This window comes from Sceloporus occidentalis, unplaced genomic scaffold, assembly GCF_023333645.1.
Source record: "Sceloporus occidentalis isolate IW3139 unplaced genomic scaffold, rSceOcc1.0.p SCAF_4, whole genome shotgun sequence".
Lineage (NCBI taxonomy): Eukaryota > Metazoa > Chordata > Lepidosauria > Squamata > Phrynosomatidae > Sceloporus > Sceloporus occidentalis.
The window spans coordinates 27811432-27838329 of NW_028316984.1; the positions used below are offsets into that span (position 1 = coordinate 27811432).

General features: G+C 40.2%; 1 protein-coding gene across 4 annotated transcripts in view; it reads left to right on the forward strand.

Moving 5' to 3' along the window:
* TMEFF2 (transmembrane protein with EGF like and two follistatin like domains 2) overlaps nucleotides 1-26898 on the forward strand; it is a 313434-nt gene that overhangs the window by 191805 nt on the left and 94731 nt on the right. For all 4 annotated transcript variants that reach the window (XM_089519557.1, XM_089519554.1, XM_089519555.1 and 1 more), the window contains exons 6-7: nucleotides 9106-9254; nucleotides 16688-16747. In XM_089519557.1, coding sequence (XP_089375683.1) covers nucleotides 9106-9254; nucleotides 16688-16747 — 209 coding nt within the window. The remainder of the gene's footprint in view (nucleotides 1-9105; nucleotides 9255-16687; nucleotides 16748-26898) is intronic.

A 26898-nucleotide genomic window follows, 5' to 3' on the forward strand; every position in this document is an offset into this window, starting at 1 on the left:
TCCTCATCTATGCACATCTCTGTGAGTTTGGTTGTGTTCACATATACAAGCATTCAAATACAGATGGAACCAACAATGCAAATGCATTCAGAACCCCTTGTTTTGGTATGCAGTGTTTTGGTATTCAGTTAGGTCTATTCAGGTCTACTTGCATCAGTTATTCACACTACTGACAAAATATTTAAAACAAAACTCGGGGAAAACCAAATATCTATTATCCCAGATTAAATGAGGTTTTTAAACCCCCTCCCCCCCAAAAAGAAGCCTTAATTATGTGCATTCAGGATGTGTGTGAAGAGTGGAGATTTAACCTAGATTCATCCTAGATTATTTTCAGTGTGAATAACCCCATGTGAAGCCAAAGCACCACAGAATCTCAGGCAGTCCTAGAGGTAGAACAATGGCAGCCTAACTGTGTTCTGGTTGGCTTGTTTGGTTGGTTGGTTGGTTTCAAGTTTGTCTCTCCCACCCCCCCAATATAAAAACAAGCACACAAAGGATGCCAAATGCAGAGTGTATGACTTTCCCCTTTCTCTGTATATTCAGGTACAAGCTGTTAAGGTTGTCGCAAGGCTGTGCTTAGTCTCTCCTGCTCCCTGCTGAATCTAGGATGAATTGTAACAGCATGCATTGACTCTGGTGTCAAATCTATTGACTATCCATTTAATCCTCACAACAACCAGAGTGAGGTTGCTCAGGCTGAGAGTGAATTACTGGCCCAGAATCACCCAGTGAATTTCATACCTCAGGGGGGAGTTGAACCTGGATCTCCAGAGTCTCAGGACAAAAACACTAACCACTGTACCAGACCGACTCTCAGATAAAACCTAGTGTTGCTACAGTTGATTTTGTTGTTTTAATGCTCCGTTTTAATGTATGATTTTAGAAAGTTTTGTTTTGTTACAAGCTGCCTTGAATTTTGGTGAGGTGAAGTAGAAATGTGGCAGACAAATAGTGTTGAAAAAGCATGTACAGGATGGGTGGGGGTGTCATGTGGGTAGATCCTTGGCATAGCCACATGCCTAAAAAGATGGAATTGGGTAGACATTTGTGATTCTTGAAGCCAACTCCATTCTCGATCCCTTTCAGTCTGGTTTCCGCCCAAGGCATTCTACAGAGACAGCTCTCACTAAGATCTCAAATGACCTTTTACAGGCCAAGGCTAATGGCCTTTACTCTGTTCTCATCCTTCTTGATCTGTCTGCAGCCTTTGACACCGTTGATCACTGTCTTCTAGTTGATATACTTTCTGACCTTGGGTTCTCAGACTCTGTTCTCGACTGGTTTCGATCTTATTTGTCTGGCAGATCTTTTGCAGTGGTTGCAGGTGGTCAGACTTCATCTCCTGTTCCCTTATCTGTTGGAGTTCCCCAGGGCTCTGTTCTGGGTCCCCTTCTGTTTTCTCTCTACACACTGTCCTTAGGTAAGCTCATTAGCTCTTTTGGTTTTTCCTACCACCTGTATGCCGATGACTCCCAGTTGTATCTTTCCACCCCCGACTTGAACAGCAAGTTTCGTCATGTCTCTCAGCTGTCTCGCAGTGGAAGCGCCATCGACGTTTGCAACGCAACATGCCCAAGACAGAGCTTCTTGTCTTTCCTCCTAAGCCCACCCTTCAACACTCCTTTTCTGTCCCTGTGGACATTTCTATTCAACCAGTCCAGCAAGCCCACAGTCTTGGTTTTATCTTTGACTCTTCTCTGTCGTGTATCCCTCAGATCCAGACCACAGCCAAGGCTTGTAGATTCTTTTTGTACAATATTGCCAAAATCCGACCATATCTCTCCTCCTCTACTGCCAAGATCCTGGTCCATGCCCTAGTGATCTCACGACTTGATTACTGTAACGTCCTTCTGGCAGGGCTTCCTCTTTCTCACCTTCGTCCTTTAATCTCTGTCCAGCATTCAGCTGCACGCATTATCACATCCACCCACCGCTCTGACCACATCTCTCCTGTGTTGGCATCCCTTCACTGGCTCCCCCTCCCTTTCCGCATTCAGTATAAGCTCCTGCTGCCAACATTTAAAGCCCTCCATGGACTGGCCCCTCCTTACTTATCAGACCTTATTTCTCCTCACCTTCCCACTAGGACCCTCCACTCTGGTAGTCAGGGTCAGCTGTCCCAGCCCAGGATTTCCTCTGCCCCATCTCAGATTCGCCCCTTTTCACTCGCTGCCCCTCACTCCTGGAACCTTCTTCCCCCGTGAGCAAGGGCCATCACTTCCTTAACCAGCTTCAAAAAGGAGTTGAAGACCATCCTGTTCAGAGAAGCTTTCCCAGGCATTGCATAATTGTTGCATGCTATTTGACGTTCTTTTGGTTCCTGTTTTATCGAACCATTTGCTGTATTGCTATGTTATTTATATGTATTATCCTACTAGAGAGGCAGGCTAGCTCCAACAGGCCTCCCTGAAAGAAGATTAACCATCCATTACGAAGCCAAGCCCTCCCTCCAGTCCATCTGCCTTGGTCCAGGCTTGGAGGTAGAGAGGAACTGCTGGACCACATCCCCTTTCCCACCACCTTTCCCTTCTCCTTTTGTGTCATGTCTTTTTAGATTGTAAGCCTGAGGGCAGGGAACCGTCTAATTAAAAAGATTGTATGTACAGCGCTGTGTAAATTTACAGCGCTTTATAAATAAAGGTTAAATAATAATAATAATAATAATAATAATAATAATAATAATAATAATAATAATAATAATATACAAACTATTACAGTGAGATGAGTAAAATCAATGGGTGGACCAGTTTCTATAATTCTTTTTTTTTTCTCTCACTGATTTTCCATTGCCTCATCAAAGCTACAAGCAGGAGTTGTGTCTGTTGCTCACCTAGAAATCATCCAGTCATTTCTGATTATGCCTCAATTATTACATTGCAGAAAGGAAGGACCGACTGTTAATTCTAGAGTGCTGTTCCATTCAAAATTGTAAAGAAGAATTTAATTCAATCATGTTATGGCATGCTGGTGATTATTCTGTGTTCCTATGCAATTATCTGTGAAATATAAATAGGTCAATTTTCCATTCTTTACTGTGAAACATCCATATATCTCAAAGCATCAAACAGCACTTCAGGCAACAAACAGCACTCTATTCTGAACCCCAGAAGAATGTAGTTACTCACTTAAGAGTATGCATTCATTAAAGTGACTAACACTATAACATTCAAATATTTCTGTTTACTTGTCACTCTAATGAAGGTGCAGTGAAAAGGTATGTATATATTAAGCATACTTCCTCAATAGGGCTTCTGCTGGGGCAATCATTTATAGCTGTCTGTGGCTACTGCCACACTGCAGAATTAATGCAGTTTGATATTGCTTTATTGGCCATGGCTCGATGCTGTAGAATTTTGGGATGTGTAGCTTTGTGAGATATTTAGCCTTCTCTATCAGAAGCCTCTGGTTACATAACAAACTACAAATCCCAAGATGTCATAGGATGGAGTCACAACAGTTAAAGTGGTGTTAAGCTGCATTAATTCTGCAGAGTGGCAGTTGCCAGTCTGATAACATTTCCATCTCCCATTCTTCCTATTTTTCACAGGCAAAAACAGTCTTGATAAATAGGATTTCTGAAGTAGGGGTGGGGGTGGGGGGGATAATATACTGTGAGTGGAGCCACATGCTTTCATTCCCAACGAGGAAGTTCAAAGTGAAGAAGTAGGCCATTTCTTCAAGATGCATCTATATTCTCTTTCCTGTTACTATGGAGTTCTGAACTGAAGTTGCCACAATCCTTGAAAGGACTTTTCAAGCCAATATGTTAAGACTTGCTGATTCTACCTTAAGGAAGATACCTCATTCAGACTACAGTAGGCTCTTGGTATCCACTGGGGTTTATTCCCAGGTCTCCCCCTCCCATGGATGCCAAATCTGTGGATGCTCAAGTACAGTAGCATAGTTAAATGCTGTCCCTTGTATAAAATGGCAAAATTCAAGGTTTACTTCATAGAATTTATAGTGTTAGAAAATATTTTCAAGTTATAGATGCTTGAATCCATGGACAAAAAGTCTGTGAACAAAGAGGGCTGACTAAATTGCTGGCTCATCTTCTTCTTGGTCACAGCTTGGCTTTACATTTATGGAAGGGTGCAAAACTGGGCCAGTGAAGATACAATCTGTAGATCCAAATATCTGCAGGTGTAAAAAAAACTAGGCATAGCAGGAGTGTATTGATCTGGGCTGAGCTGGGCTGGGCATGGGGTTGCTGAAAGGGTTACAAAGGATATTCACAAACATTTTAAGCCTCCAAGAGAAAGTTTCTTTTTTCTTGTAACTTAGGACTTTGGGGACATAAACTTCTAATATATCAGATGAGTTAGAAGAACCAAATGAATTTTTAGTTGCAAGGGGAGCTTTCTGTTTTGCTATATTAAACTTCATCTTCTTTCCTTCCCGTTTTATGATTAGCAAATGCTTCAACAATGAACTGTAATGACGTTCTCCCTCTGTGCACTGGCCCAGTTCAGTAGGTGCAGCTGTTTCTAGCATGGAGAGGATTATGCATGTATACCTGCCATATAGTTATTAACAATGTGGAACCACTGAGGGAATATAATTCAACACCAACATGGTTGAAAAGGCAGGAATTCAAAGCCAGGCTTAAACGGTACCTTTGGGTTTGGGTTTGTTTTAAATGGTCTTCACATCCCAAATATGAAGAAATTAATAAAATTTGGAGAAAATTGTAATTGAAACAAATAGAAAATAAATCTCCACCCACCCTAGGCTTCTCATTAAAGAGATCTTCATTAATCTTATTAATGAGATTCTCCTTAATGAAAATTCTCTTTGTAAATAAGATACTGAGGCATTGAAACTGCCACCGGTTTGGGGACCATTTGTCCATTGGTAATACTATAAAATGTGGGCCATTTTCCTGTCTATAAATTAAATTTATTTGTTATGGAATAACTTTCTTGTAAATGTATTACAAGAAAACATTCCATTGTGAAATGAGAGGGAGAGAAGGAGGGAGGAAAGGAAATGTGGAGGGATAACTTTCTTTCAACTTTCTTCCCTCCACTGTCTTCTCAGCAAAGTGGGCATCTGCCCTGTGGCAGCTGTTGAAACGTCCAACCACTTTTCATTGGAGAGAGAGGGGAAGATCCAAGTGCACAACCCTGATAGAATCCGAGGAATCATTTGGCTGATACCCAAAGGTTCCACTTCCCACAATCCTTTTTGTGAGAGGAGCATGGCACAGAGTATGGTTTCTGAATTGCTTCTGAAATGCACCAATAAGTTCTTCAAGAGGCTCCTCCCTACTACAAATGAATGTGAAAGGTGACCATTGTGATACCTTAATAAGAATACCTAATCTTTCCCAATCTGTTGGACCTTCAGCTGTGCGGGATGATCTCCAGCCAAACTGGAAGAGATCTGTAGTCCTACCTGTCAATAGAGTTCCATGATGGGAAAGTGCCCTTAACCTGAGCAACATTGTTGATACTCTCCTGTCATGGTTCCTTGTCCACAAGTAAAACAATAACAACTTTTATGTGAGCCACTTTATTCAGCAGACTGTTTGCAGTAGCACATAAATGAAGTAGATTTATTGATAAAACTATAACTGGCTGTCACATGCATGGTGATAAAATGATCAAATGATCTATTGTTTTAAAAGTGAGGCATGTCCAGGTGCCTTTGGGACGGGGAAAGTACTGTCTTACTGCTGCCACAAACAGGGCTGTCATTGTTTGCTCACCTTTTAATGCGACAATAAGAATAATTCTTTGCCCCAAAGGGAAGTACACCTTGAGGTTTCTGTTCATTTAGATATATTGCCCTCCTTGTCCTAAATGCTCAGACCAGGAAGAATAATCACCCCGCCACCTCCTCTACCACCAAAGAACAATAATAACTGTCTCCAAAAGAGTTTCACTGAGTGATGGGTAGAATTCTTTAGTTGTCCTCTGGAGATGGTATTCAGGAATTAGATTTAGAGTCTCTCAAAGCTCCAGAATCCTTTGGAATAATTTCAGAAGTTGATACAGATGTTTGGAGGGTTCTTCAACAAAGCCCAGAATTGCTACTAGGCTGTACTTGCGTAAAAGGCTCTGTTGCATAGCATTGCACTGAGTTGGTGCAACAATGTTGTTAGACTTAGGCAAGGGGATCTAAAGTGTTCTATAAAGATCCCCAGGGCAGTTATTCCTTACTGCACATATCCAGAGCCACCCAGTTCAGGTCAAGGACATCATCACACAGGTCAATTACACACCAGAGGCATGTTTCACCTATTTTACAAGGCCTGTTCTGGTAAGTCTTAAAGATTTCAAACATCAGCCCTGCTGGGAAATCTATTCTGATATTGTTTCAGAAATAAACTGAGTTTAAGTGCCCAGGGTTCCCTTGTATCAAAATCTGCAAAATTTAATAATGAGCAACTTGACCAGTATCCATGGCCATGTTTCAGATGCTGGAAAGATGCTTGAAAATCCTGCATATGACACATTCCAAGCTACTTTCCAGTGGCTTTGCAGAGAAACTAAGCTCCCAGAGATTATCTGAATATCCATTTCACAAAAATCCATGTATGTATGTATGTATTTTATTAAGGATTCTCAACACACCTATTGTCCAAGATGAGCACTCAACAGAAGTTTTGTATCTGAAATCTTGTTCATTCTCTGTACTATTACAGGCCGCCTTCCTGATTTTTTGTTCCTAAGTTTCCAAATTGATATTATGACTATTCTTTATTTCTGTTCTTTAATGCATTACTATTATACCTCAAAATTAACACCATAAACTATATGGGATATCTACAACAGTGAAATTAACATCACTGCTGATTTTAGCATATTTTTGGCTTTTTATTTTTTTTGCAGGTTTGGAAAAATTGAAAGTCACACACACAGATACATCTGAGAGATATTATCTTAAAGTATATTACAATTTTTAAAAAGATAAAAAAGGCAAGAGAACTGACAATTCTTGCTTTCTCACACTCATTTGCTGCCACCCGATGGATGCTTATGCCAGGGGTGTGGAACATTTCCCTTTATAACAGTAGCAATAGCAAGTACATTTCTATACCACTTATCAGCGCACTTAAACACTCCTTAAGCAATTTACAATGTGTGAGCTAATTGCCTCCAACAAGCTGAGTAAAGTGCACCCACGTTATACATGGGCGTGTTTTACACGGCTTCCAGCATATGCTGGAAGCCACAACGGAAGGAAGGGAGGCTCACACCGGAAGGAAACAATGGTGCACGCTCCCATGGCGTGCGCACCGTGCACCGCTGCGAGCACAAGCCCCATTCATTTGAGCATCCACATTTTCTCCCTTATGCAAGGGGGTCTGGAACAGATCCTCTGCGTAAGGGAAGGGTGGACTGTACTCATTTTAGAGACCTCAGAAGGATGCCAGGCTAAATCGACCCTGAGCCCCTGACTGGTATTGAACTCACAACCTTGTGGTTTGTGAGTGACTGCAGTACAGACATTTAACCACTGCGTCACTGGGGGTCCTTTTTATTTCCCCTTACGCCAAATTAGACTCATGTTCCTTCCCCATCTAACCTGTTGAGGCACTGGTAGAGATTGTCTGTCTTCTTGCAATCCTGTGCACAACCTTCAAAGAAGGGCACAATAGTACACGTGTGCAAAACTGCTGTATTACCTCTGTGCATCGAAAAATGAGTAGTCCCTTTCTCTGCACAGAGAAATTACATAGCCAAGATATAGAGGAAGAAAATAAGCATCAAATTAATGATATATTTATCATAATGTTTTCAGAGGTGTTCCAGTGTTGAAAGACACCTGTTTATGATTACATTTTCCTCACATATGTATCTTGCATTTAGTATCATATGTTTTGTGACTGGCCATAAGTAAACATAAGTTTACTCTGCCAATCCCTTCTTTGAGGTCATTCCTAGGCCAGCATTAGATGTGTCATGTGGCACATGTATGTTCTATATAAAACAGAGAGGAGGAAGATCTTCTTTCTATAATAAAAGAAGTATGCAGCAAAGGGGCAGCGAAGATTCACTAGAAATATTAAAATTATTCCATTTTGTCTTTGCAATTGAGTATAAATAATTTGCAGCCTCCTTTCGCTGTGCAGAAAATAATATTTATGTATTTTTTGCCCACTATTCACATTTTGGATTTCTGGGCTGAAATAAACTTTTTTGTGTGAGAAAGAACTATGGCATTTTACCCCCAAAAAACTGTTTCTACTATATGTGAGTGTCTGTCTATGTGTTGTGCAGAATTCTTGTTTTATCGACAAAAAACAACAGCCCAGCAGTTTTGCAGAAGGAAACTGCATGGCTATTTCTTGTGCAAGATAATTATTCCACACAATTGTGGCTTTTTGCATTGGAAATTGAAATTTTGCATAACAAACATCGTATTCAGAAAACAAACATCTTAAACAACAAAACCATATGACTATTTTTGTCTAAGATTCTGGTTTTCTGGCCTAAAATTTTTTCTACAAAGGTATTTTGTTGTACAGGTTTGCAGGGGGGTTGCATAGAAAATAGCAGTCTTACACAAAGACAGGTGTGGCTGTCTGAAAACAAGACATCAAGCTTCCCTAGGAGAAATATATCAGCTGAAGTGATCTCTATTCATGGCTGGAACTTAGTGTATTTGTATACCAGTTTACAGTAAGCTAGTTCCCAAAGCCATTCACAGTAAGATACAAAGAATAATAAAACTCATATGGTCAAATACAAGTATTTATTTATTTTATATCCTGCCTTGTCCCAAGATGAGCACTGCATAATTAGAGTGCTGCCATGGGAAAGGTCTTCTCCCCAGTTGGTATTGAACTGAACACTTCCTGCTTCACAGTTCATCCTCTTAGTCGATAGACTGATTGTAGTTCTTTCTGCTTTATTTTTTTCCAGGATATCAGTCCTATACAGGCATGCAACTACGCCAGTTGTGCCACTCCTAAGAGTCTTTGCTTTCATTCAATCACTATGAGAATCTTACGGCAAAATGTCAAGCATATTCATTTGACTTGCTATTTTTTACCATTTATTTCTTAAATGTGGTTGGGCTTTCTTGTATTATACATTGGTGGTGTTATTTTATTTTATTTTTACATTAGGCCCTTTTTTATTATTGTTGCAGGTGCGTGTGTAACATTGACTGTTCTCAAACCAACTTCAATCCTCTCTGTGCTTCCGATGGGAAATCTTATGATAATGCATGTCAGATCAAAGAAGCATCATGCCAGAAACAGGAGAAAATTGAAGTCATGTCTTTGGGCCGATGTCAAGGTAATGTTTGCAGCAAAATCCATTTCAAAGAGTGCTCTACCTTTTTACTGTATTTTTACGTGGGCGAGAAAGAGAGAGCAGTGTAGGAGGGGTTGTCCTGCTCATTATTAAGTGCTGCTCACATTGCAAATGCATTTCCAGTATATGTGACATGTAAAATATAGTTAAGAGTCTTCATTCTAGTTTGACTGCAAGCATAGCCCACTGTTCGCCTTTTGCACACTCACTTCAGTCCAACTGAAAACAAATGCGGTTCCCTGTGCTGCTTGTGATCAGTGTTTCCAACATCAGGGTCTAGTCTTGCACTGTGCTTGTGATATGCCTTGTCAGTGCAGCTTGAGGACGAAGAAGATGCCTTAGGTTTGTAAAATGTACTCCAGTACACCCTGATACATCTGAAGTTGCATACCAAGTACAGGTGAGTCTCTCTTATCCAGAATTCCAAAATTGAAAGTACTACAAAAACTTCTTCATGGGTGACTGAGATAATGATACTTTTGTTTTCAGGTGGTTCGGTGTACACATACTTTTTCATTCACACAGTTATTAAATATATTGTATAAAATTTCCTTCAGGCTATATGTAGAAGATGCATATGAAACATAAATGAATTTTGTATTTATACTTAGGTCCCATCTCCAATATATCTCATTATGTACATATTTACAAATACAGGCAGTCCAAAAATTTTTTAAAAATTCAAAATCCAAAACACTTCTGGTCCCAAGCATTTTGGATAAGAGGACTCAACCTGTACAAAACACAGCACCAACATTTCTGATCAAGACATTTTGTAGGAAACATTTAATATTTGTTTATTTTTATATTTATTTGATAAATCTATTTATCAAATAAATATATTAAATACATAAATCAAAAGAAAGATAAAGATAACACTGGTCTTAAAGGAATTGCACTGACCATCACTAAACATCTGTCCAGATCCAAGGTACTGGTGACATTAAAATCCCCAAATGGATTGGGACCTCTATAGTTGAAGAAACATGTTTCCTGATATATGTTTGCTCATAGCCTAAGGTATGCTGAATGGCACTTTTTGTGTCCTACAATGAGGGCACCAGTGAGAGTGGAACGGGGTCTTTTCTCTTGTGGCACCTTAGTTGTGAAATGCCCTTACCTTAGAGATCCAGTTGACACTCATGGTAGCTTCATTTCAGCAACAAGTTAACACCTGGCTTTTTCTTAAAGCCTTTGTGATTTAAAATCTGCATGGTCTAATTTGTTTTAACCTGTTTTAATTTGCAAGCTAATCTGTTTTAGGCTATAAATTTTCGTTTGCTATTTTACATTTTAATTGATTTTAAATTGATTACATTGATTTTGTTTCAAGCTACCTCGAGATCTAAGGACAAAATATAAATATTTTAATAAATAAATATGCTGACCTTTAGAAAGCTACACACACACACAAACATACATTTTGTATCACTATTCACAGGCTGTGAAAGGAGGTCATTTTAACAACAGGGTAGTGTGAAGAAAGGCTAGTTTAGCAATGGTTCCAAGGTCCTCACAGGTTAGGGGCCTCATGTTAAGTTTGCTTCCTCTTCTTCTCCAAATGCTTCCTAACTGTCCTGATGTTGTGTGCTATTTCTAGGGCTTCCACGTCAAGATTACCATATATACTCTTATACAAGTCGACCTCATATATAAGTCGAGCAAGGGCAGGTTTGGGAGCCAAAATCATAGATTTTGATATGACCTGGGTATAGGTCAAGGGTAAAACTTAGGGGCATGTAACAAAGGATCAAAGGGGAAAACACCACTTCCTTCCCTCCTTCTCCTTCTCTGAACGTCTCCCAACCACCTAACACCACATCTCTGGTGCTGGAGGAGAGGGTTTTAACATTGGATCGATAAGGAAGAAAATGGAGGGAAATGGGGTGTTTGGTGGTCAGAGAGGTCCAGTAAGAGAGGAGGAGGATGGGGAAGGAAGGTTTTAACATCAGATTGAGAAGGGAAGGGAAGTGGGGTTTGGTGGTCAAGAGACATCCAGAGAGAGAGGAAGAGGATGGGAAGAGAAGGGTTTAACATCAGATTAAGAAGGTTAATCTTTCAGAGATCACTGCCAAGGCAGGGAGAGTGAGGCATCAGGGCAGAGCTTCTTTCAGGACCTTTCTAAGCAGTATTACTGTATTGACCCATATATAGGTCAACCAACGATTTTAAGGTCAACTTTTGGGCATAAATTTTTTGACTAATAATTGGATATATACAGTATTCCAAGCCTTACAATTTCTGGGCAGAATCTAAGATCTAGTGATGTCACAGAGCATGGGCCCTAGTGACACTGCAAGTGTGATGTTACACGAGGCAGCCCTGGTGAAGTCATCAAGCATGATCCCTTAAGCATCAATCACACTTGCACAGAGAATTGCATTCAAATGAAAACCATTAAGTCTAAGTAAAAAGGAAAATATAAGTACACAGTTTTTAAGGCTGCTTTCTTGCTTGGAGATTTCTCCCCCTTCCTCTGAAAACTGGAGGCCCTGGGTCCAGCCCTCAAGTATCTGAGAAACCCTAGGTACTTGAGTAATTGACTCAGAATGCATAGAACCCAGCTGCGAGTCTCATTGAATTTGCAGGGCTGAACATTAGTTCACTCGTGAAGATTTTTCTGCTTCCTCTACTGTATATTGTATTTTATTTATTGATTATTAATTTATCGGTCTAATTCATATGTTCCTAGAATACCATAGCTCTAGCACCCAAACCACCTTAGAGTTCTCTCAATGTGAAGATCAAAAAGTGGGGTGAATCAGGGATTTTCTTGGTAAAACAAGTGCTAGTCCCTCCCTCCCATCACACTTTCTCTTTGTGTGTCTTGCGTGCGCGCACGCACACACACACACGTATTTTAACAGTAGTTTGGACATTATTAAAAGCAACAGAGCCCACTTTTTTGTAGCTTGGTGACCACTATGTTACCCTTACATCATGTGGATTGACTCTTCATCAAAAGGAGTGGCCATGTTTTCCAACACTGCCACAGAATTGTTCAGATTCGGTCACTGTGGAAGAATATAGTGGAAGTCCACATGCACACACACAATTTCTCTATAGTCTTCCAACACCACTCAAAAATTATTGGATTTCGCCCTTCCCATTTTCCTAGGAAAAGTTGCATTTGGAATGTTTAGGCCAGCAAACATTTCAAAATGTGTCATCTAAGAAGTGAAGTTATTTTGTGCCAAGGCCCTAACCCACAACTGAGTCAGGTAGTGGCTGCAAAATCATCTTGCCACCAGCAAGATGGGTGACACCATCAGGTTAATAGCACCAGTCACCAGCCTGCAGAAGAGTTGGGTGAGACATTGATCCAGGGGTTGGCAGACGACACATGGAGATTTACCACCACTGCTGCCATTTTTCAAACATGCCACCTCTCTGCTATATTTCAGTGGTGCAGCACACACACACACACACACATCTCTTGAAATCAATATCTGTGAGGAGATTTTGCTTCTTTCAAAAAAAAAAATAGAATTACAGTCTCAGAAGCTTTCTGGGAGCATGCTTCCATCCCATCACTCACTCACTTTATTTATCTCCCACCTTTTCCTCCAAGACTGAGGCTCTAGGCACTGGGTGGCACTGTCATCTTTGACACTCACTATCCTGAGGAAGAGATGGGCGAGATTTTAATCCCAGGGTTGCCAGTGCACATCATGCTTTAAAGGGTACTGAGTGTGCATTTTCCAGACGTCTTGTTCTCCCAGAAAACTGCATCACTGCTGAAATTCAGGAGCACACCAGGAACATTTTAACAGCATGGTAGTGCCAGAATGTAGGTTTTGGGGTGATATCAGGATACATATTGCCACTGCCCCAGGAAGCTGTTAAACATGATAGCTCCATCTGATGGAATCCAACAGATGATTGGCAGCTTCAAAGCTGACTATGTCAGCCATTCATAGCCCAGGCAATAGATGCTGGATGCCAGCCATGGAAGACACATACTGAGTTTTGCTCTGTCTTGTGTACAGAGATCTTATCTAGGACTCGTCTACAGTAGGGGCAAAAGTCCAAATGGACTCCTACCCCCACACCTGTCCCAGAGCCACCCCACGTATCTTTTTCTCTCCAGGAATATCAGATAGATTGTCTACACTACTCAACTGTCCCTTCAGAGTTTGCTGGGTTACTGCCACCACTCTGCACTGCTGCTACCTTCAAATCTATCCATACCAGCTCCAAGCCAAATGGCAGGCTTCTTCTCCCTCTGCAGTGCTAGCTCTGAGGCAAATGAAGCTCCCAGCACCTCATCTGCTCTCAATAAGCAGCTGCAAGATGCTGCTGACAGTAGTGCCAATGGAAGAGGAGGAGGAAGGGGAATCCTGACTGATCAGCCTGGGAACTCTTCCGGACAATAAAATGGTGGCACAAACTCTGGAGAAAATACCAGAATTTAAAAACTCTGTGATAAGCTAGGATAGCCCGGATCTGGGGCAGATATGGCCATGTGTTGTGTGGCCTTTTTGCCCCAGATTTGGCTATGAGGTTGCATGTTATGTGGCAGTATTGCCCCAGATTCAAGGGGAGAGCAGGTTTTTTAAGGGATTTCTTTTTTAAGCAGTGTAGACAAGCCCTCTGTTGAAAACTATATTTGAGAAGCAGATAACTTTTGCCTTAGGCGCCCTGATCTGCTCCTCCATCAAGGTTAAGGTTTTTGATCTCTCATTTGCTACTAGTGCTCATACAATGAACTTTTCCCCATTTCTCAAGTACTTTCCTGTGTGCTAATAGAATTATTGAGAAGATACAAACCCTGAAACTTTGAAAAACAAGGAATGATGTAAAGTGTGTGAATGCATAAACAATTCTGAACACAGGATTTGGATCCACTTTTCTTTTTTCTTTTGCTTCATGTCACTTTGCTTTGATCAATATATAACTTGAATGTTGTGTGAACTGAAGCCATCAGAAGAAGGGGAGGGAACCACTATTACTTTCTATGTGTAAGAGTCTGAGGCTGCTGCCACACTGCAGAATTAATGCAGTTTGACGCCACTTTAACTGTCATGGTTCCATCCTATGGGGTCCTGGGATTTGAATCTTGGTCTCCAAGGGCTCTCTGACAGAGAAGGCTAAATAGCTCACAAAGCTGCAAATGCCAGAATTCAAAAGCCTTGAGCATTGGCAGGTAATGGGGTGTCAAATTGCATTAATTCAGCAGTGTGGCAGCATCCTCAAACTTCTAGTGCAATGGTATGCATGTCAATTCCGAAATGAGTCCCACTGATCTCAGTGGAACTTACTCCTGGGGGAGTGTTTATAGCATCACAGTCCAAAGCAGCCACACATGCTGCCAGAATGTATAAGACTGCTGGTGTTTTTGTTTTTCCCAGCATGGTGTAGTGATTCAAGTGTGGCATTATGACTCTGGGAGATTAAGGTTCAAATCCCCACTCAGCCATGGAAACCCACTGGGTGATCTTCGGCAATTCCCACTCTCTCAGCCTTAAATGCAATAGAAACCCCCCTCTGAAGCAATCTTCTAAAAAAAAAAAAACCACCTTATGATAGGATTGTCATAAACTTGAATCAACTTGAAGGCACTAAACAGCAATCTAGATAATTTCAGAGTCAGGTGCTCTGTTCTTTTTTTTTTTCCTTTCTCCTTATTGTCCAGGTGTGTTTTGGACCAACCTTTGGGAAGGCCTTTAGTTGTTGTTGTTGTTGTGTGCCTTCAAGTTGTTTCTGACTTATGGCAACCCGAAGTTGAATCTATCATGAGGTTTTCTTGGCAAGTTTCTTCAGAGGGGTTTTTCATGGTCCTCCTTTAGGGCTGAAAGAGTGTGACTCATCCAGGGTCACCTAGTGTGCTTCATGGTAAAGCTGGGATTTGAATCTTGGTCTCCAAAATCATAGTCCAATGCTCAAACCACTGCACCATATGGGTTCTCAATGAATTCTTGGTTCATTCAACTGTACTTAAAAATCAAGGCGTTCATTACTGAAAAATTATATGGTCCATGTCAGCAGACCAGGACAGTGTCTGCAACATCTGGAGCAAGGACATGCAGATGGAGATGCCCCAAACTGCTTTTTAATTGATTTCTGTCACCATCTTGTCTTTTCTGTTACATATCCAAAGCTCCTGAAGAAGCTTCAGGTTATAATTGTTTTTCTACAACTTGGAAGTAAGAAATTACAAGTAACAATTTTAACTGCAACATATTACTTTTGATTAACTGGGGCATAATGACATTCCATTTGCAAAATAAGTGATAGTGACTTAGAGGGCAGTACAGAATGACATTTTGTGCCAGCCTGTAGGAGCCACGGCGCAGCATCCACATGCTGGATGCCATGGTTCTGCCCCTTCATGCCATAAAGTCCACATGCCCTTCTAAAAAGAATGTAGCATCATGGCACAACCCTGGTGCTGCATCTAGATGATGCAGCACGAAAAGGGTGTCACAAAGCCATGCCGCTGTGGCTGTGATGCCCATTAGAGGGTGCAAAAAGGAGCACTATTTGAGGCTCCTTTTTGTGCTTTTTAGAAACTGGATCGAGATCATGGCAGTCGGTTGGTGCAACACTGATCTGACCAGTAATGGGGCGGCGACAGCCCCCTCATCCTCAAACCAAGGAGTGATTTAGGATATTTTTGGATTTTTAAAGTGTATTTTTAAGGGAAAATACATTTTAAAAGGAACTAAAAGTAATGTGCTGGCAAAAAGGAAAATGTTACTCTTTGAATAATGTGCATTTTAAAAATAAACAAATTACTTGTTAAAAGTCAGAAGACTGAGCTAGGGTTTTCCCTGTTACAATTTTTGAAACAGAGATGCAACCATATCTTCCAAATCTCCATGCTAAATGCTTTATATTTATTAAATGTTTTATATAATTCTTGAAGCCATTTTTATGTAATGGCTACGAATGTTGAAATATCAATTCTTTTTATTATTGCACAGAAACATGAAAACATAATTTGACAATTTTGTCATTGCATTCCTTTAAAAAGAATGTATGAGTTCATGACATGTTTCCTCAGATATGCAGATTTTGTACTGAACAAGCAGATTTTGCATTGACTTTTTATTGAACATGATTTTTTAAATGTTCATATATTTGCCAGCATTGCATATTCAGGGCGAGTGTAGCATAAGCATGCATTCAAAAATGCAGCCTTCAGATAGATTTGAGGATTATCCCACCAATCCTGGCTTGTACCATAAGTCTTGTGAAGACTGTGTACCACAGAAACTTTGCTAAAGCATTTGGACTGTTTTTTCCTGGAGAAGCAGGCAAGGATATAGTAATTTTTCTTATGTTTCAGAATTAGCATAGTGCTGATTTGAGGTAGCACTGTCATGACTTAAAAGTGCAAGAGAGCAATTTGCCAGTGCAGGGGGATACAGTCATCATAATATAACAAGATAAAATGTATTGGTGTTTTTCAGATAATACAACTACCACTACAAAGTCAGAAGACGGACATTATGCAAGAACAGATTATGCAGGTAATCAATTAATTCCACTGCATAGAAATAAAAGGTTTTCTCATGGAGGGAAAGCACATTTACTTTTGCCAAATTTCCAAAAGCTAACAAAAGATGTCAGTGCCTTTAATTTAAGTAAATGTTATTAATGTGAATAAAAATGGAAATGTGAGGCTATCCCCAAGAGCCAGCTTGGCGTAGTGGTTTGAGCATTGAACTATAACTCTGGAAACCAGGATTCAGTTCCCTGCTCGACCATGAAAACTCACTGGGTGACCTTGGCCGGGTCATACTCTCTCTGCCCCAGAAAACTCTATGATAAGTTTACCTTAGGCTTGCCATAAGTTGGAAAAAACTTGAAGTCACAAAACAACAGCAGCAGCAGTATGGGTAACTGATTCTGAAAAGACTACAGTTGAAACCAGCCTCACTGTCCCAAATTCAACACAACCAATGGAACTGACAAACTGTACAGACCGGACAAAAAGTCTGGCATGGGGGCGGGGCATCTGCATGACACATGCCCTGACTGTGCCCCCATGCCAGCATAACACTGCACACCCCACCTCACGATGGGCGGTGTCATGACGCTCCTCTGACGCTGCATCCAGATGATGCAGTGCGAAAGGAGCACAGAAAAGCCGCAGCACCAGTGGCTATGGTGCCCTTTCCGTAGCAAAGAAAGGAGTTGCTTTTTTGCAGCACAGAAAGTCCAGATCGAGGCTGCAGCATATGATTGCCACAGCCCCGATCTGGCGAAGAAAGAGATGGCTGCCGGCCACCCCTTAGGGGCGGTCTAAACAGCCCCTAAGGGGCAAACAGACAAGCAGGAAAAAGTGACTTGAAGTGGAGCACTCCACTGGGACAGAGCATCGGAGCACCCATGCAGATGCTGGCAAGGTACAATCGTGCCCCCTTCAACCCATGCCCCCTCTTTGTCTAGTTTGTGTATGTTTTTCGTATCTCCATGAGAGATGTCATGGTTTCTCTTTTGGGCATTGCCACCCCCACTGCTTGGGTACGACAGTTCCATCCCTTCTAAAGGTGCACCTGCAACGGGGCATTTATATGCAGAGTTAGGGTTAGGGTTTGGATCCAGTGCCCCTTTAAAGCTGCTCTGGCATTGCAGCATTTAGACATCCATGCAAAAGTGCGCACTTTCTGGGAAGAAGCAGAAAAATCCAGCTCCTTTTTAGTCCAGCTTTTCTCCCCAGACAGCTCTCCAGACGCCTTCAAGGTGCGCATCATTTAAACACCCCGCCTCGAAGCCAGTTGGAAACCTACTTATTTTGACCATCTGTTTCACCCCTAAGTGTTGGTTTTTGTCAAGTAGCATAGATTTAGTAGACAGATTTTAGTTGAGGGTACCAACTAGATTTAAGCTATTGGCTCAATATCTCATAGTATTCTCATAATTCTCTATTGTACCTCACAGTATTAATAGCCTTTGTTCCTGTTTATTTTATGACCCCTTTTGGCTATGATGTATCATATTGGCCATATTTTCCCCATTTGGTAATGTGATGAAAAACAGACTATAAGGAATGATGTTTCTGTCACTGAATGAAATGGATTTCATATCTGAAAGTGCTAGTTCCCTCAGTGCAGGATGCCTTCCCCAAAAAAGATGCTTTTATAGAGTTTCCAAAAATGTACATTCATTTAATTATATTTAAATACCTCAGTTAATCAGTTAAATGCCAGAATAATCAAAGTTTTAAAAACCATTAATCTCCTGACAGTACTGCTTTTAAATCAGGCACTTCTTTTCATTTTAATGCATGAACTCCCCCTTCCCGTTTTCCTAGGGTTGACTTCGTTTGCACTCCCATTCATCAGTGCAGCATCCACAGTGATTCAAATTTCATTTGGAAAAAAGATCAGCATGCCATGAAGTTGAAACCAATAATTTCATATAGCTCATTTCTGGCTGCTTGTGTCTTCAGACCTTGCTGGAATAGGCAGTATAACTTGCCTGCTTTTGGATGCAAAGTTAATGAGATATTTTAGAACAGATTATTTTTTTAATGATGAATGGCTTTAATTTATTTGGAATTTCCAATAAAATATAACCCCAGCTCAGGCTTAACATAGTATTTTGAAATATAATATATATGTAAATGTTATTTAAGGTTTTATCAAGTGTTGTTTGATAGCGTGGGAGCAGTATCTTTATTTTAGCTTATTTTTATTTTTCAAATCTGCTTTACCAGAAGGATTAATGTGCAAGGAGTCTATAATGCTTCTGTAGTCTTTCACAGCTTGACTGTAGAACTGAGAATGGGAATACTTGGGACTATAATCATTGAAAACATGACAAGAGATTCATAATGGCTTTTATTTGTGATTTCCTTTCTGTTCAGGAACTAGAGCTTTGTGAGGTTGCAGGGCTAACTTTGACATTAAACACTTGGTTTGTGTTCGGGATGTACCGAAAGATAAAAGACAGCATGTCCCATATTTATTGGCATGTGCTGAGTTTAATTTATGAAGATTTTGTTAGCCCCATTAGACAGCAAGACATTCACCATCTATCTGCAGCACATGGCTTAATAAACAGTTTGATATAATTGTATGTGTATGACATATGTTTTAAGAACCATTTTTTCAGTTTAAAAGATCATTGTAGTGCTTATTCATTCATTTATTTAGCTAAGAAAAATGTTATACCATTTTCAATTTAAAAAAACAAATGAAAATAATTTAAGCATTATTATGGCTGGTTGTGTTAAGGCACTGAGTTCCAGAACAATAGACTAGTGAGTGGGATTTACAGTCAAGATTCAGTGGTGGACAATCACATCCAGCACTAGCAGAATGGTGACTTTCTTCCCCTCCTCACTGCAGTGGCACAAACCAATTCCATCTGGTTTTCGCCAGACCACTAGGGCAGTTTTGGGAGTGCAAGGGTGGGAAGCTTTGAGAGAGGGGAGGGGAATTGCTAGTCCTTGAGGATACAGTAGGATCCAATGGAAGTTTGCCACTGGGTTTTATATATTACAGTACCAGGTGGACAGCTGAATTTCTGAAAGTATTGTTGCCTTGTTTACATATGGTTGTTCCCAGTTTGGAAGTGGCAGCCATGTCACATATGATGACAAATATCAAAAAGTGGTGAGCTCAGAAATAGCATTTGGGCAAATTTTTGCTCTTCACTTCGAATTCTTATAGGACAATTTTTGCTTCAGCCTAAGATGAGGTCTTGCAAGGAGAAAAGACATTTGATGATAGGTTGGGTGGCAACAGCTTGGAAAATATGGGGGAAGATTTCTTCTTAGTAGTTGTTATCTTGGCTTATTCATCCCCTTCTAGATCCACCTTGACCTATGACTGTGACTCATTGACCATACCTCTTGTATGTGATGTGCTCCTTTCTTTGCCAGAAGTCTAATGGATAATAAAAAGGGCAGCTACCAGACATCCAGAGAAGGGTTGCTAGTAAAGTTCCCATATTTTGTTGTTGTTGTTGTTACCTGTCCTCAAGATGACCTCAACTCATGGTGACACTGGAGAAAACACGAAGACCCTCTGTCTTTGACTGCTCTACTTAAGTCTTGTAGATTCATGCCTGTGACCACCCTAATTGAGTCTAGCCATCTGGCATGCGGTTTTCCTCTCTATCACCCTCAACCTTTCCTATCATTATTATCTTTTCTAATGAGTTGTGCCTTCTCATGATGTGGCTAAAGTACAACAGCCTTAATTTGATCTTCTTGACTTCTTGATCTGTCCTAGGACCCATTTATTTGTTGTTGTTTTTGACTGTCCACAGTCTCCCCAGCAATCTTCTCCAGCACCACATCTCAAATGAGTTGATTTTTTTTATCTGCTTTTTATACATATTTTATTGCCATTCTTTAATGTGACACAGAGAGGGGGGAATGGAAAGGGGGGGCTGACATTTCCAGACTTATTGTATACTCTAGTACAGTTTTGCCAAGTCACATACATGGTGCATGTGCCAGAGTGACTTGCCTTCTAACTAAAATTTCTAGCCGGAGCCTAGGTTATCTTTCCATGCCAGGCATCTAAACTGACCTTCAGCAGGCCCCTTCTGTGTAAACAACCAAGTCCTTGCTGTCAGAAAGCCCTTAACACTTTTGTTACAGAGGAAGTAAATATCTTGGGTTTAATCTTCATTGTGTCAGCTTTTTGTGTGTGTGTGTGGGGGGGGGGGATATCCATGAAACAAAGACATGCAATTCAATAGAGATATGTTTTCCTAAGTTAGCCCAAGTGAAGCCATCTTAGTGTCTCGCTCAACCAATGCCATATTAGCCTTCTCTTGAAGGATTCTCTGAGAATCCTCAGGAGGATGGCTATTATTAGATGCATCTGGGTGCAAGAATACAACTGGATTCTTATGGGCCGCCCCCATTCTCTCTTGCCTTGGGCAGAGCATGAAGGAAAGCATGGGAGGGAGCAGAGTTATGACTCACACTGCTTTATGCTCTCTGCATGCAATAAAGGATCTCTGCAGAGATTTTACGGTATAATTACAAGTACTGAGTGGGGTTATGTGCTGGGGGAAAAGCTTTTGTTCCCATTCAGTGTGTATCTACCAAATTCACAAATCCCAAACTTTAAGATGGATCAGTTTGCACTTTGCATATTTCCAAGGTTTGCAGTGCAGTTTTTAAAATATGCACAACAATTTTAAACCGTTTACACTGTGTGTTTATCTGTATATGTGTAGTTGTGGGCAAATTGCCAAAACTGCAGATATTTGGAAAAAATCATCTAGAAATGTTTTGTTAAACTGAAAAGAAAATACTTGAAAATGTGTGTATATTTGCAAAACCACACAGGGAAAATTATAAATTTATAAATACGTACAAAAATTGCTTATTTTCCCCCAAAGGGGGCATAAAAATCTATCCCCCCCCCCCATAAAAACCCAAAATCGCCTGCAGAATGAGATACTTCACTCTTGACAGTGAAAATTACAAAAAGCAAAGTAAAACAGCTTGACAGATTGAATAATCATAAATATCCACAGAATGGAAAGTTTGGGGAATGTCATCCATCCAAGAACAACACAAAATAAAGTCCCAAAAGCTTGGGACATCATTTTATAGCAGGGGAGTGCTCCACCATGCTGTGATGGGATTAGCCATCCCTACCCCAATTTGGTCTACGAGGGAGGAGATCTTTGACCAGCTGTGCCTCCAACTTCCTGTAGCGCCTTTATGAATTAATCCTCGGTGGAAAACTCGGGTCAAAGGGCCCTAAATTATTAATCAGATAGCAATAAAACCAAGGTTCATGAGGAGTTCACACCTTTTTCTGGATCCATTTACAGACTCTGTGTCCATACAATCCTCCACTTTCATCTTATCAGCCGGGCTGCCTTGCTTGTATTTAGGGATTATTTTATGGATGCTGTCTGTGCTCCTTAGCTCAGTGGATGTTAATGCCTCTCATATAGCTGATTACTGTATGAAGAAAGAACATTGTCTCTTTGATAACATCCCTGAATGGATGCTTTAAGATTATGCACTCAGGATCTAAGTCTTTAGTTTGCTTTGCATTCTTACTGGAGACTCTTTGGAAGTTTTCCCTTATCTCAGATAGATTTTCAAGCTTGGGATAACAGTGAGTTACATTTACCAAGTGAAAAAATGACACACGTATAACTTGTATTCTTTGAAATACAGGATGTGCCATTGATAAGCATCCTCCTTTGTAACAGCATGACAAATCTCTGACACAAATTGTTTTTGATACTATTCTGTCATCCTTATCCAGACATTTATTTTAGAAATTACATATTATTTTCTTTACACAAAATGTTGTCTTCTATGCAAACAGCCATGTGTGATTTTTGCAGAGATTAAGTTATAGTATTTTCTTCAGAGAAAACAATTTTTTATTCACAGTAAATAATAGTTCTGCAAAATAAAAATGCTGTTTATTCATGTGTAGAAATTTTTCTTTTCTATAACAACAGTCTCACACAAATTTTTTGCAGAATAGGTCCGGAACTACAAAATTTTCATCAGTCCAGGATTCCTCATTGGGGTTTCTCAACACTCAGAAAATTTATTACAACAATTTTTTGAATTTTTTTAAATATTCTTTTAATCCCAGCTAGAGGATGATAGAAACAGGTAATAGGTATGTTTAGTCCATTTAATCCACCTTCTATTTAATGAATGCTACTTTAGAATGCCTGAATAGGATTACATTCAATATATGATCCCGCAGACTAGAAAGGCCTTCTTTACCAGTTTGGTGGTGTCACTATCCCACCAAGGGGAACCTTTTTATTTTGTCCTCTCACCCCACTCTCAGTTTTCCTCTTGGTGACATGTGGCTTCCAACAAACAAATTGAAATTATTAAGGGTGGATCTACACTATAGAAATAATGCAGTTTGGCACCACTTTAACTGCCATGGCTCCATCCTTGAGAATCCTGGAACTTATAGTTTGGTGAGGCACCAGCATACTTTGGTAAAGAAGTCTAAAGACCTTGTAAAACTACAAATCCCAGGATTTCATAGGATGGAGCTACAGCACTTAAAGTGGTGTCAAACTGTATTATTTCTACAGTGTAGATGCACCTTTAGGAAAGCTTGTGAGAAGAGATGTGAATTTTTCTTACTTTCTTTTTTTAATGAATACTTTGCACTAGTGTTACACAAAGTAATTTTTGGTGGCTCCCCTGACAGAGAATTGCAAAACAATGATCTATTCCAGCCTTCCCTATGCTAGCTGGGGATGGTGGAATGTATAGTCCAATGAATCTGGAGAGCCCCATTGGGAAAAAGATGGCGTATCTGGCTGAATCCTAGTAAGACAGAGGTACTTGCCATAGGGGATCCTAATCCGGGTTTGGAGATATGTCACATTTCCCCTATCGGACTGCATTTGCAGCTTGGGGGTGCTCCTGGACTCATTGCTCCAGTTGTCATCACAGATAGATGCAACAGTCAGGAGTGCTGCTATCAGCTTCGGCTGATACATCAGCTGCAACCCTACCTGGAGACAAGGGATCTAGAAATGATGGTATATGTGCTGGTAACTTCTCATCTCCACTTTTGCAATGTACTCTACATGGGGCTACCCTTGTGCCAAGTTTGGAAGCTTCAACTGATACAAAATATGGCAGCCAGGTTGGTTGCTGGTAAATTCAGATTCGACCATTTAACTTCTACTTTAAAATCTCTTCATTGACTGCCAGTCATCTTCTGGGCATGGTACAAGGTGTTGGTTATTACCTTTGAAACCCTACATGGCTTGGGTCCAGCTTACTTGCAGGAGCACCTCCTTTCTTATAATCCATTCCACACACTCAGGTCCTCTGGGAAGAATTTACTGCAGCCGAAGAAGACCAGGTTGGCTGCAGTTTCCTAGAGGACCTTTTCATCAGCCGCCCCAAAAGTGTGGAACGACCTGCCAGAGGAGATTTGTCAGATTACCACCCTTGACACCTTTAAGAAGGCAGTCAAGACAGATCTCTTCCAGCAGGCCTTCCCAGACTGACCTGCCATTAAAAAAGAATCCTAAAGAATCCTGTCTGCTCATAGTAGTTTTTGCTAACTACCCATCTTTTAATTATTGTATAATTTAATTTTAACTTGAAATCATAATTGATTATTTTATTTTTATGTTGGGGGAAGGTTGGGCTATGTAATTTTATGACTAGGTTGTATTATGTATTCTTATTTTTTATTGTAACCCACCTTGATCCATATGGAGAGGCAAGCTAAAAATTATTATTATTATTATTATTATTATTATTATTATTATTCCTCTCCATTGGACCATTTAATAAGATGTGTCATCCAATGTTATGAACATAGTTAAGGGGGGCATCCTTTTTTCTTTTTACTGACTGTAATTCACTTCATAGATTTTTAGCAATAAATGGTTAGAATTTGAAAAAGGAGCCAGTCCTAGTTTGCAATTTGTAACATTTAAAAGTAGGTCAAATCTTGAGCCTAAACTACCTGACAACGTCCCTTTAAATTAAGTATTTTTAACAAAAATGTATTACTGTGCCAACCTTTTTTCTGAGATTCAGAGAAAGCAATAAAAGACCTATAATTTTGCTCTAGGATCCTTTTTGATTCCTTTTTTTAAAGGCTTTCTTTTTTCTCATTACTGATTTGAGAAGTTTAACATAAATGGTATCCATGGCCTATATTCAAAAATGTATGAGAGAGCAGCTACATGGAACTCTTTACAAAGCTAAAGAGGATCAGCATGAGCATCAACAAACCAGCTCACATGATCACTCCCTAGTATGCAGCCTTTAAATACAGTGCGGCATCTCTGTGGTCTGACTTGTGTGTACACACATATTCATATGTAGGAGTTCAGATGCTTCAAATATTTTTGACTACAATTTTTCCACCCTCTTATCATTGGCTGGGGTTTGGGGAATTGAACTCCAAAATATCTAGAGGGCCAAAGGCCACCAACCCTGAATATTAACCAGAAAGCACTCATGACAACTCTAAAAGCTGTAGTGTAGAGTACCCATCAATCCTTGTCATCATCCCTTCCATGTGCTGTGGGACTCTGTGACCCTTCCTAAAGATGTCATGTTGAGCGAGCTGCTGTAACACCATAGACCTGTGTAATATGACATACAACATGATGCAAGTTAATAAAACAACAACAACAACAACAACCAGTAGTCAAAAGAGAAGAGGGCCATTTGGCTGCCCAATCTAGTTTACTGTATATACTTATGTATAAGTTTAGAAGTTTTAGTGAAAAAATTGACCCAAAAAAAAACCTGAGTCAACCCATCCACAGGTCAAGTAGTGTACTTTAATGCTTATTTTAAAATAAGCTATCCCTTGGTGAAAGGCAAGAGTGTAATCTGACCTGGAAGCACTGACCCTCCTCTACTCTCTCATCCATCCAGCCTTTAGGGCGAGCACAAACAGTTAAGCCTGCTGGAATTTAGTACTGGAATTTAGTACATTCTGTGGCATTGTTTTCCTTTGCTTCATCCTTTAGATTCTTTGTTGCATGCCCCTGGGTTTTCTCTCAACTTATCCATGAGTCATATCAAAATCTATACTTTTCGCCCTAAAAATCTGCCCTCGAGTTATACACAAGGTTAACCTCTATAGTTGAGTATATATTGTATATTTTGCCGTAGTTTCCTAAATGTTGCTATTATTCCCCCTAAAGCCTCATGTTTAATTTTCTTATTAACAAATGTAGACCACATTTTACATGGAGTCGGTTTATGCCTCATTTTCACTAATGAAGCCACTCAGCAAACGAACATGGAAATGAAAGCTGTTGGTTTGTCCACAAGCACATAGCTTGTAAACACACTGCCGTCTGGCCTAATAACTTTAATCTGAAGGAAATAAATAAGCAAACTGGAGATGGAGGAGAGAGAAACAGAGAGCAAGCTTGTCACATATCTTATTGGCATGAACAGCATAATAAATAAATAAATGGCCCAGATTGAGCTATTACAGTCTCGCTAGCCTTCCTGAAAAATGTAAGCCTTAGAAATGAATTAAAGTGTCAAACCCCTTCAGGGGTTGGGGTGATGGACGGGGGGAAATAACAGTACAAGGATTTCCCATTCTGAGATTTGCATTAGGGGTGAACAGTATCCCTTAACAAAAATGGAGAGGGTTTGGTTCTCTGTGTATATCCATTCCCTCCAAGACTGTACTTTACTTGTTTCCCATAATATCATACAGCCAGTCATCTGTAACATTGTGTTGAGTTAGTGGCAGTTAAGGATAAACACGGAAATTGTATTTGCAGGGCAGAGGAAGACTTTTGCACAGAAGAACCCTGAGCTGGCATGAACTGATCCTGCACCGCTATGCCCCAGTTCATAAATACATCATGCATCATTTATAGTTGTTTCTGCTTACTCGAAAATTGGAAATCCCTGCTCCAAAACAAATTAGAGGCTTTTTAATGCCCACTAATCCCTCTGTTGGTCCCTCTGCACGTGCTCAGAATCAGGGTCTCTGCCATGCCCAACTGGATAAATGAGCTTAAATAAGGTGCCATCCTTATTATAAAATAAAAACTTGGAAAATGAGTCTCCCTCCGTGCATATATCCCTTAGTCTCACTGGGTTTGATTGTGCCTCCTGCATTTTTTGTATTCTTAAACAAACTTTTATATATATATATATATTTTTATTATAAAAACACACACACATCTGCATTATGGGCCC